Below are 13,380 nucleotides of genomic sequence, written 5' to 3'. Positions count from 1 at the left end.
TACAAAATGTAATATCTAATAATTTATAGAAAAAGTGAACGGGAAGTCCATAAGCAAATGGCAAAATCAAAAGTTCAAACACATCAAACCAACTGTCATACTCCTGACTTGGTACATACATTTTCTTTGAAAGTAATCAGTATTTTTTTTATATCATTAGTTTTCTATTTACCGGTTTGTCTGCCTCTAATTCTTAATTTTTTTTTCTGTTTGGTCAAAATGGTTTCTTTTTTAGTTTAGTTGTCTCTTTTGGTATTGTCGCTGTTTACCATCATAGAATATCCTTGACAGTTTGGTTACTTCTTAATCACTGAATGTCAATGGATTGATAACTATTCGGTGTCAACTGACAGATCAACATCTCAATAAGTCAGTATAGATTAAACAAACATCGGGTTAGTTGATAGACATTTCTCCTTTAAAAGCATTACTCTGCTTTTCTTGTTTTTCTTTGTTTACAAAAAGAGTAAGTCAAAAAATGTATGCTGTTAAATCAACTTCATACAGACAAAATATTGGCAATTGTTTGAATAAAAAGTGGTTGACTCTGATTTTTAATTGCAAAGACATACTATGTACATGTTGCATTTGGGAAACTATTAATGAAAAACTGTGGATATTATAATATAGAATGAATAGAAGAAAAACTTAACGTAATCACCGTTATCCACTGTTTTCATCTTTTCAAGATATGTTGTCTTTTTTTAATTCTGTTTTCATTGATTTAGTTTAGTTTAAAATGGTAATGATGTTAGATGTACATGTAACGTCTAACAGGCAGTTGATCACGGACATACCATCAACATACTTACTAGTATACATAATCACACGGAACCAGTATGTATATGTGCGTAAATAATCTGCATTAGACTCAGAACAAGATTCAAAGTTGTCTAAATAATATTTTATTTAAATTAAGACATTACAATTTCACTAAAGTGTTACATATGTTAGGTCGAATAAAATTTACAAAGTTACTTTAATACTTTAATTATTGTTTAATCATTGTTTATTCTTTCATTCTGTTATCACTGTTTGTTTTTCTTATACATGTTATATACGTACACTATTTTGTTTTTCGTATTACCCATACTGCTATTATAGCGAAGGCGATGCCTATAAGCAAGCAAAAAATCGTAAGACCAATTGTTGCACCTGAAATGATTAAAATACAGGATTAGAAATTGAAAACTATTATAAACAATAATCGAATTTTGCTAATAACTAAATGAATGTAAATGCTTTTATATAACGTACTAACGTATTCTGTTGACACATATTTAATAAAAATCAATAAATTATAATTCAGTTAAACATATCTCTTGTACCTTAACTATTGTGTTGCATGTATGCGCGTAGTCGAACATTTAACAAGCTAATTTTAACCCTTCCGGAGCACCGGAGATCACCCCTAGTTTTTGGTGGGGTTCGTGTTGTTTATTCTTTAGTTTTCTATGTTGTGTCATGTGTGCTGTTGTTTCTTTGTCTTTTTCATTTTTAGCCATGGCGTTGTCAGTTTGTTTTAGATTTATGAGTTTAGCTGTCCCTTTGGTATCTTTCGTCCCTCTTTTAAAGAGCATTACAAAAAAACCAAACATAATTGCACACAATGTATCCTTACTATGAGAGATGAAGACTACGTTTTCCCTTTAAGAAAACTAGACAGTTGTCATTACCGAAACATTTTTTTTTTTAAATTATCCTCAAAATCTTACAATTTAACATACGAGGAGATAATGTATGTCATTATGTATGATGAAGTTTCAGATTTGATAAATACGTGTAAATGAATCGGTGAATAAAGAAATATGGAGCAAAAAAACACTTACCGATATTCATGTCATTTTCAATAATCAGTATAGACAGTATCGAGTACACAAGGCAGACGACCACACACATCACTCGAAGAACTGAAATGTAAAGGTCGGACAAGATTATAAAACAAGACAAATGTGGCTTGATTATCATTGAGACAACTATCTACCAAAGTTTGAATGAAGTAGACGTAACGGTTAAAGGCAACCGTATCTATACTATCTATACTATTAAACGAGAAGACCTCATTTTGTGTGTCGCTTCTCTTCCTTCCACAGTCAATCAATCATCATGCCTCTGTGTCTTAAAGGTAACATCCATAGTCGCATTTGTCATCCATTCTTATGATTATTCAGATTGAGTTATTTTGAGAGAAAAACGACAAAAAAGGAGTCCGGATATGATTCCGTCATCGGACTGACTTTTAGTCCTAGATAAGACTTCCGTTTTGAAACATGCACAAACACAACCAATGGTATGACAGATAACAAAAATGAAAAATAAATAAGCCAATCAGAGCGTTCTTCATATCACGGTGTTTAGATCGCAAGAACCACAACTATTATACCTCCTTATAGAGAACAATAATCTTTCGCGTCTATCTACATGTGAACTAAGATTATACTACTTGAATATATAGAGACTCTCTGTATAATTTCTACTGCTTTCTTTGAATGTTTACTATTTAAGGGGTCATACCAGTTGCATATATATTAAGAAAAGAAGTAAAACGTGACACAAGTACAACCAATCGTATGATGAATAACAAAAATGAAAAATAAATAAGCCATTCAGAGTGTTCTCCATATCATGGTGTTTAGATCGCAAGAATCACAACTATTATACCTCCTTATAGAGGACAATTATTTTTCGCGTCTATCTACATGTAAACTACGATTATACTACTTTGATATATAGAGACTCTCTGTATTCTCTCTACTGCTTTCTTTGAATGTTTGCTATTTAAGGGGTCATACCACTTGCATATATATGTATTAGAATATGCAAAACATGCTCAACTTCATCTAAAACTACCTCGACCAAAAACTTTAACCTGAAGCGGGTAAGACGGACGGACGGACGACCGAACGAACGAACGCACGTATGCACAGATTAGAAAACATAATGCCCATAAATGGGACATAAAAATTTATTGCTGAAAGGGAAAATAGTGATTTGGCAAAAATGAAAGTAAGGTAGAGATTAGATGCAGGCACGGCCTTTTTCGAGACGTCGGGATCGGTGTTTTTAAGCTCGAGATTTGGGGATTGATCCTTACGGGATCTAGGGAAATATTTTTCGATTTCGGAACCAGGACCCCTCCGACCACCCCTCAAATAAGCCTTAGTCGGTCTTAAGTCATTTATACATGATTCATATCCTACCATTGGCATGTAAATAAGGCTCTCAAAAGAAAAAGCACAGATAGGATTGTCCTAGAAGCATATTTTATTAGACTAATAATGGTCTATATATAAGCAGTTACATTTATTTCATGTTTGAAACGGTGCAAATTGTTTATTTGATTTTACTTTTACCAAAAGAAGCATTGTAGCAACGGAGAAGAATAATTGTGGTCTGAGGACAGACACACGAAAATAATTGAATTTAACAGAAAGGAAACAAATATCGGACTTTGGAAAAAGGGAGAGAGCTTTTGATACCTTTTATGAAATTCTCCATACATAATATCTTTTACAAAAAATCATCCTACAACAGTTCACAAGCTATATATGCCCGCGATTTCGCGGGTGTGTTCTAGTGGCATTTAACAATTAGATAAACCAATTACGTAGTCATCCATGTCCGGTACACAATGTTAAAAAAATATTGTCGACATCGCAATATTTGCAATGTTAACACGAGAGTGTGCCAACATCATCAACAATGTATGAACTCTTATATATTGTTGGCATCGTAGATATCGTTAACATCTTGAGGTATACAATGTAGTAACGAAATCGTGTTAACATCGTTTACGTTAATGAAGTTACACCTTTTGTTTGCGAGTGAAAAGCTACTCTTTTTGCAGCTGCGTACTGTGATACCGCGGTCTTTGGCCATTCTGATCTCAACAGTGTTTTTAAGAAGCTCTTTCTATATCTCATACATCATATCGCAAAATGACTGCAATACAACATATTCACATGATATTTAAAATAAACTATGTTACTTTCCAATAACTTCTTACGTAATAGTTCTTACGAAATTTCAGGAATTTAGTTATTTAAGTCGACATATTGCCAATCACCCGTAATAACTAATCGGCAATGGTCATGACCATCGGTTTAATATGTATTTACAATTATAGTTTTGACAAGTAAAATAAACTTTGTGAAACTTCTTAATTTTTTTTAGCTTATCTTTTTATCATAATACTAGAACACACCCGTGATATCGCATGACTGAATTATATAACTATGCGTAATCCTTATTTTGGTATTGGTATTGTCATCTGATAAAGTCATGCCGATTATAAGATACACAGTTTTCTCTGCTTTCAAATATTTCTGTTTGAACCCGTCGTCCTGGAACTTATCAATAATTGGTAATATTAATTATTTGGAAAGCAAAAGGTCCTGGAATGGAGTATTTAATCAACAGTATTGTCCTACATAAGTTATAAATAAAGTTGAATTCTGTGATTCACTGTTTAACGTCTTGCCCGCTAACAAATACAATGATTGAATTCAGTAGTGTCAGCCCCGTGATTATGACCCGTGTATATAGCAAAATCCTTAATACTCCGTTTGGTGGTGCGCCTGTCTGATGCGGAACGTACAGATAAGTTAATAGGTAACAGGTGAATATACTATTGGTATCGGTATCGGATTCGACCCGGAACTTGTTAATTATTGGCAATATTAATTATGTGAAAAACAAAAGGGTCTGGAGTGGGGTAATTGTTAATCTACACCATTGTCCTATATTAGCTGTATATAAAGTTGAATTCTTTGATTTGTCGTTTTTACCCGATGACGGCTGATAAATTGGACCTCGTTATTTTAGTATTATAGATGATAGCGTCTTTTTAATGAACGGACATACCATATGAAGAGTTTAGAAGTATTAAAAGTAAGCTGTAACAGAATGTTAATTACCCCGACCATACGCGTACGGTTGGACCATACCCGTATGGTCTGACCATATATGAGTATATTCCCATATGGTCACGACCATACGCGTATAGCTCAACTACTCATACGGCCGGAACATATACAGACAAAAGGGGTGAACATTTGATTACTTATCTTCCAGTGATGGTTATTTTCTTACATGCAAAGAACTGTTCTATGATTTTTTTTTCTTTAGCACTGGACGTGATATAACTTTACTCATGCCAAGTATTTCTTTATTTAAAACAAAGATAAAACAAATGAAAATTTAACAAAGAATAATAGGGGAAACAATGGTGGTATTAAATCTATTCAATGAGGCTAGCTAATACGAAGAGTTATTATATCATATTATATTCGATCTAATTGGATTGTTTGTGAATTTTGATTTACCATTTCTACTATGTATTAACTAAAAGGTAAAGACTTGGTATGCAGTATAAACAAAAAGTCATAGACTTTAAACTGTCTGCCAGAATTGCGAGTACTTACAGATATGTTTTGCATTTTTGTTTTTGTTTTGACGGATGAACAAATATCCTGTCACGTGTCTGTGTTTATGTTAGATGATTTTTTTCTGATTTGCATCAATCTGTTAGAAGTATGTCCATATTTGTAAGTACTTGCAATTTCTAACAGATAATATAAAGCCAATAACAACTAGTAAGAAATCATGTATCTATAAGACTATAGTATCAATCAGTACACATTCAGCATTCAATTAAATTAGTTAAAAGGCGTTATTGACAGTCAGGGAAAACATGACCTAATGTAATAGATTGTAATACTGTGAATGTGTATCTGATTATAACAATAACATGAATAATATACAGTATAATTTTGATTTACTGATAGCAAGACCAACATGTTTACAAAAAAAGTTCTATTTCAGGAACCTGATGTTCAGCGGTTGTCGTTTGTTAATGTAGTTCATAATTGTTTCTCGTTTCTCGTTACTCGTTTTATAGATAAGACCATTGGTTTTTCTGTTTGAATGGATTTACGCTTGTCATTTTTATGGCCCTTAATATCTTGCTATTCGGTGTAAGCCAAGGCTCCGTGTTGAAGGAAACATTACTACTGACACGGGTATAGCGAACGGATTGTGATATAAAAACACCATAAGATGGTGCCGAAGGAACATCACCGTCAGAAAAAAAACAAGAGAGAAGGAAAAATCATCCCTTTTGTCTTTTCAACACAAATTCGGTGTAAGCCAAGGCTCCGTGTTGAAGGCAACATTACGACAGACACGGGTATAGCGAACGGATTGGGATATAAAAACACCATATGATGGTACCGAAGGAACATCACAGTCAGAAAAAAAACAGGAGAGAAGGAAAAATCATCCCTTTTGTCTTTTCTACTTGTGTTGATTTTGTTGTCTAATACTGAAATATTTCAATTTGGGAAACGGAAGTTATCAATGTTAATTATTATAGGTAAGTTCCTTTGATAAAACTTTAACTTTATATTTAGAAACATTTTTATTATTGAACAAAACATGTCATCAAGATAACCGTAAGTGTTGTTATATTTTTCATTTCAGTTGAATTTAGACGGGTCTTTATTTGATCATTTTTTGCTTGATACTACATGCTGTTAATGCATTTGTATTGAGTTTTTTTTTTTTTTTTTAACAAAACATGTTACGCATATACATACGTTTGTGATCAACCGACTATGCATTGAATAAAAACTGTTTGATAAAATAATAGTATTGGCATTTACTATTCATCAATAGTTATCAAAGGTACCAGGATTAAAATTTAGTACGCCAGACGCGCGTTTCGTCTACATAAGAGTCATCAGTGATGCTCATATCAAAATATTTATGAAGCCAAACAACTTTCATCTAAATGCAAGGAACGTTAAAAACTATAAACGTATGATGCCGTTTACAATCTAGGCAATTGGTTTATACTCCATTACCCAAAATATATAAATTGCTTTATTTAATCTATGTTTTACCGAAGGAGTATGGTTAATACCATAATTTCTCTTTTCAAATTTAAGAAAAAAGGGGGACAATATTTTCAATTATGTCCTCGATTTGGACTAAAATATCTTATAAAATAAACAACCCCTGGTAAAAAGATGGCAATTGGTTAACACACTGCTTTCTTTTTAAATTTTAAGAAAAAAGGGGGACAATATTTTTCAATTATATCCTCGATTTGGGCTAAAATATCTTATAAAATAAACAACCCCTGGTAAAAAGATGGCAATTGGTTAACACACTGCTTTCTTACTTAAAATTAACAAAAGAAAATGATATTGAAAATGAAAAAAAGTATATTGGCCATTGTTTTATATCCATATGCCGTTTTCTTTGAATATACACTATGTTGCTACCAGCCCAATTTGACCTTAAAATTAGTAAAACAGTATTTGGATAAAAGCTTTATACAGTTTTTTTATTGCTTGAACATGTTGAAATAGATCATATATTGAAATAAAGTAATGCTGATGTCAATATAGCAAGTTTGGTTCTGTAATAAGTGTAGCTCTGCATCGCACTGTATCAAACAACGTGATACCAAAAACAGGAAATTTCAACTAATTCGGAAAACATAGTTTACAATTTTGTCAACCAATGTAATTTCACAATATTATAACAATTGTAGGAAATACTTGAACTTTAACAGGTGTTTCATTCAAACAAAAAAAACACTCGACAGAAAATAATTGAAATCACGAGATCCTTTTGAAGGAAATGATGAATAAATGACAAAATAAATACCAATATCAATGCGTTAAAGTTGAGTACAGTTTTTATGTATTAAGGATGCACTTAGTTAACATTCAAAACAAAAAATAGAAGTTTAAATGTATTCTATAAGTAAAAAGAGCATAATTAAAAGAACAAATAAGCTAAAATAGTTTAAAATATTTATATATTTAAATTTTAAAGAATGTCAGGAAAAGGATGACTCGGACTTTTACCTTATATTTGAATTGCTAATAATTAGGTCTTTCCACCTTTCCGTAGCAGACCTATTGAATTTGTTCTGATTATTAGGTCTTTCCACCTTTTCGTGGAAAGACATTGATTTTGTTCTGATTATTATTTTTCTTCAGCCTAATTTTTTTTTTTTTGCGTAGTTTTGTTGTTCTAAAAGATGTCGCTTAGATGTTTGGAATATGATATCGTATAGTTTATACGCTTTGAATATTGCCAACCGCGTAACAAAATACTTTACCTTGTAAGAGTTATCTCCTTAAACACTGTTTTTCTTGTGGCCACTACTCCTTCACAACCGTAAAAGATGACGACAAATTTATTTTACCAAATTGCTCGTTACATCTTCAGGATAAGGATTTTAAATGTAATCGAAGCTATCCTTATGAGAGTTATTTCCCCTTGTGTATTTGATATAAGTGATTTGCATTTTTTACTGGTAAACCATTATTGATAAAGACCAAGGGTCTTTTGATTTGACATCATTGGTCTAAAAAAATGAAAATGAGGTCAAGGTCAAAAATCAAGGTCATATTCTAAATTTTGATTTTGGCTTATTTTCAAACACTGTATAACATATCGACAAATTATTTTTACTAAATTGTTAGTTTGCGACATGTCGTTACTTATAATATCTATAATACTAAAATTATGAGGTCCAATTTGTCAGCCGTCTTCACGTAAAAACGACGAATCAAAGAATTCAACTTTATATATAACTAATATAGTACAAAGGTGTAGATTAAAAATTACACCACTCCAGGCCCTTTTGTTTTCCACGTAATTAATATTGCCAATAATTAAGAAGTTCCGGGTCGAGTCCAATACCGATACCAATAGTATATTCACCTGTTACAAATTACCTTATCTGTACGTTCCGCATCTGACAGGCGCACCACAAAACGGTGTATTCAGGATTAATATGCTATATAGTATTACACGGGTCATAATCACAGGGTTGACACTACTTAATTGTCAAATTGTTACCTATTGTAGTATTTTAATCAGTTAGACTTTCTAAGATAACAATACGAATACAAAAAATCTGGACTAAAATAAGGCGTATAGGTACAGTTTTCAATTTGTTAGCGGGCATGACGTAAAACAGCGAATCAAAGAATTCAATATTTATAACTAATATAGGACAATGCTGTTGATTAAAAATTACTCCATTCCAGGACCTTTTGTTTTCCAAATAATAATATTATCAATAATTGATAAGTTCCAGTTCGACGGGTTCAAACAGAAAGATTTGAAAGCAGAGAAAACTGTGTATCTTATAATCGGCATGACTTTATCAGATGAGAATACTAATACTAAAATAAGGCTTATATAAAGTTATATACTTTAATTCAGTCACGGACCCGCGATATACGGGTGTGTTCTAGTTTTTGTTGAATTGGTACGTAGACAATTAATGGGATTTTTCACCCATCCTTTATTTAGAATTACGCGTAAAATGATATTACTCATTAACCAAACATATTAAAGACCTAGGGTCTTTTGATTTAAGGTCCTTGGTTTGTGACCTTGAAATTGAGGTCAAGGTCATACGCAAATTGGACTTTCTAGATTTTGACCTTTGCTTCAAATTCATATTAATACATCGTAACGCCATAGGAACTAGCATTTTAAACTGATTTTTCATATTTTAATATCAAAATATATCTTTACTAGTGGAAAGACCTTCAATTGTTCTCTGAACAATTGGTTTTAAATTATTATTTTTTTTTCTTTCGCCTAAATTTTTTTCTTGTGTAGTATTGATGTTTCAAAAGATGTCGCTTATATATTTGAAATATGATGTGGTATAGTTTATACGCTTTAAAATTTACAACTGCATAACAAGATATTTTACGTTGTAGGAGTTATCTCCCCAAACACTATTTTTCTTGTGGCCACTACTCATTCGCAACCGTAAAAGATTACGACAAATTTATTTTACCAAATTGCTCCTCATCTCTTTTAGGATTAGGATATTTATTTGGACCGAAGCTATCCGGAGACTCCATATGACAATTATTTCCCCTTATGCATTTAATATAAGTGACATGCGTTTCTAACTGGTAAACAATCACTGATATAGGCCTAGGGTCTTTGGATTAAAGTTCCTTGGTCGAAAAAAAAATGAAAATAAGGTCAAGGTCAAAGGTCAAGGTCATATTATAAATTTTGATTTTGGATTATTTTTTCCTATTTTCAACAACCGTGAAAGATATTGACAAATTATTTTTAATAAATAGTGAGTTGCGACATGTAGTAACTTATAAATTTTGGTTGGAAGGGTGCGTAAACAATAAATTAGAGTTTTCGCCCATCTTATATTTAAAATCATGCATAAAGTGATATAACACATGAACCATACATATAACAGACCTAGGGTCTTTTTATTTGAGGTCCTTGGTTGGTGACCTTGAAATTGATGTCAAGGTCAAAGGTTAATAGGACGTTCTAGATTTTGACCTTTGCTTTAAGTTCATATTTATACATTATAAAGTCATAGGAACTGATATTTTAGATTGATTTTTAATATTTTGATAATAAAATAGATCTTTACTTGTGGAAAGACCTTCAATTGTTCTTTGAACAATTGGTTTTTTATTATATTTGATGTATGTTTCATTATAATACTTTATTCTGATTGGCGAACTGCACATCACGTGATATTCCTTAAGCAATTGCATTACTCAATAATAGTTATCAAAAGTACCAGGATTATAATTTAGTACGCCAGACGCGCGTTTCGTCTACATAAGACTCATCAGTGACGCTCATATCAAAATAGTTATAAAGCCAAACAATACAAAGTTGAAGAGCATAGAGGATCCAAAATTCCAAAAAGTTGTGCCAAATACGGCTAAGGTAATCTATTCCTCGGACAAGAAAATCCTTAGTTTTTCGAAAAATTCAAAGTTTTGTATCAGAAAATTTATAAAAATGATCACATTATTGATATTCATGTCAACACCGAAGTGCTGACTACTGGGCTGGTGATATCCTCGGGGACGAAACGTCCACCAGCAGTGGCATCGACCCAGTGGTGTAAATAGTTATCAAAAGTACCAGGATTATAATTTAGTACGCCAGACGCGCGTTTCGTCTACATAAGACTCATCAGTGACGCTCATATCAAAATAGTTATAAAGCCAAACAATACAAAGTTGAAGAGCATAGAGGATCCAAAATTCCAAAAAAGTTGTGCCAAATACGGCTAAGGTAATCTATTCCTGGGACAAGAAAATCCTTAGTTTTTCGAATAATTCAAAGTTTTGTATCAGGAAATTTATAAAAATGATCACATTAATGATATTCATGTCAACACCGAAGTGCTGACTACTGGGCTGGTGATACCCTCGGGGACGAAACGTCCACCAGCAGTGGCATCGACCCAGTGGTGTAAATAGTTATCAAAAGTACCAGGATTATAATTTAGTACGCCAGACGTGCGTTTCGTCTACATAAGACTCATCAGTGACGCTCATATCAAAATAGTTATAAAGCCAAACAATACAAAGTTGAAGAGCATAGAGGATCCAAAATTCCAAAAAAGTTGTGCCAAATACGGCTAAGGTAATCTATTCCTGGGACAAGAAAATCCTTAGTTTTTCGAAAAATTCAAAGTTTTGTATCAGGAAATTTATAAAAATGATCACATTATTGATATTCATGTCAACACCGAAGTGCTGACTACTGGGCTGGTGATACCCTCGGGGACGAAACGTACACCAGCAGTGGCATCGACCCAGTGGTGTAAATAGTTATCAAAAGTACCAGGATAATAATTTAGTACGCCAGACGCGCGTTTCGTCTACATAAGACTCATCAGTGACGCTCATATCAAAATAGTTATAAAGCCAAACAATACAAGGTTGAAGAGCATAGAGGATTCAAAATTCCAAAAAGTTGTGCCAAAAACGGCTAAGGTAATCTATTCCTGGGACAAGAAAATCCTTAGTTTTTCGAAAAAATTCAAAGTTTTGTATCAGGAAATTTATAAAAATGATTACATTATTGATATTCATGTCAACACCGAAGTGCTGACTACTGGGCTGGTGATACCCTCGGGGACGAAACGTCCACCAGCAGTGGCATCGACCCAGTGGTGTAAATAGTTATCAAAAGTACCAGGATTATAATTTAGTACGCCAGACGCCCGTTTCGTCTACATAAGACTCATCAGTGACGCTCATATCAAAATAGTTATAAAGCCAAACAATACAAAGTTGAAGAGCATAGAGGATCCAAAGTTCCAAAAAGTTGTGCCAAATACGGCTAAGGTAATCTATTCCTGGGACAAGAAAATCCTTAGTTTTTCGAAAAATTCAAAGTTTTGTATCAGAAAATTTATAAAAATTATCACATTATTGATATTCATGTCAACACCGAAGTGCTGACTACTGGGCTGGTGATACCCTCGGGGACGAAACGTCCACCAGCAGTGGCATCGACCCAGTGGTGTAAATAGTTATCAAAAGTACCAGGATTATAATTTAGTACGCCAGACGCGCGTTTCGTCTACATAAGACTCATCAGTGACGCTCATATCAAAATAGTTATAAAGCCAAACAATACAAAGTTGAAGAGCATCCAAAATTCCAAAAAGTTGTGCCAAATACGGCTAAGGTAATCTATTCCTGGGACAAGAAAATCCTTAGTTTTTCGAAAAATTCAAAGTTTTGTATCAGGAAATTTATAAAAATGATCACATTATTGATATTCATGTCAACACCGAAGTGCTGACTACTGGGCTGGTGATACCCTCGGGGACGAAACGTACACCAGCAGTGGCATCGACCCAGTGGTGTAAATTGTTATCAAAAGTACCAGGATTATAATTTAGTACGCCAGACGCGCGTTTCGTCTACATAAGACTCATCAGTGACGCTCATATCAAAATAGTTATAAAGCCAAACAATACAAAGTTGAAGAGCATAGAGGATCCAAAATTCCAAAAAGTTGTGCCAAATACGGCTAAGGTAATCTATTCCTGGGACAAGAAAATCCTTAGTTTTTCGAAAAATTCAAAGTTTTGTATCAGGAAATTTATAAAAATGATCACGTTATTGATATTCATGTCAACACCGAAGTGCTGACTACTGGGCTGGTGATACCCTCGGGGACGAAACGTCCACCAGCAGTGGCATCGACCTATAAACTTTTCATTCATGATAACACGTGGTCTCACAATAAAGTGCACAGGTGAATTAAATAAAACAATTATAAAACTCGTATTTTCATGATCATAGCTAAAGAATGTAATTATAAGTATTGAATGCTTCTTTTTGTAACTTCATAGGGTTGTAAAAGCGTTGACCGTGCGCACATTTTTAGAATGGGAAGCGCTTCATACAAAATGTACTTCGGTCAACGTTTTTACACCCCAATGAAGTTACAAAAAGAAGCATTCAATTCTTAAATAAAAAGTAAATTCACAAAAATGCTGAGCTCCCTAGAAAATTCCAAATTGAAAGTCCCTAATCAAAAGGG

At 33.1% G+C, this 13,380-nt stretch overlaps 1 protein-coding gene across 2 annotated transcripts in view; it reads right to left on the bottom strand.

Moving 5' to 3' along the window:
- Window positions 1–895: 895 nt before the first annotated feature.
- LOC143058980 (uncharacterized) overlaps window positions 896–13,380 on the bottom strand; it is a 40,390-nt gene continuing 27,905 nt past the window's right edge. For both annotated transcript variants that reach the window (XM_076232463.1, XM_076232462.1), the window contains exons 6-7: window positions 1,830–1,910; window positions 896–1,155 (exon numbers count right to left, since the gene is read on the bottom strand). In XM_076232463.1, the coding sequence (XP_076088578.1) occupies window positions 1,067–1,155; window positions 1,830–1,910 (170 nt within the window). In that variant the 3' untranslated portion in view covers window positions 896–1,066. The remainder of the gene's footprint in view (window positions 1,156–1,829; window positions 1,911–13,380) is intronic.

Source organism: Mytilus galloprovincialis, chromosome 14, assembly GCF_965363235.1.
Source record: "Mytilus galloprovincialis chromosome 14, xbMytGall1.hap1.1, whole genome shotgun sequence".
NCBI classification, from domain to species: Eukaryota; Metazoa; Mollusca; class Bivalvia; order Mytilida; family Mytilidae; genus Mytilus; species Mytilus galloprovincialis.
Note: the sequence above shows the minus strand (reverse complement) of the source record. Positions and strands in the feature narration are given on the sequence as shown.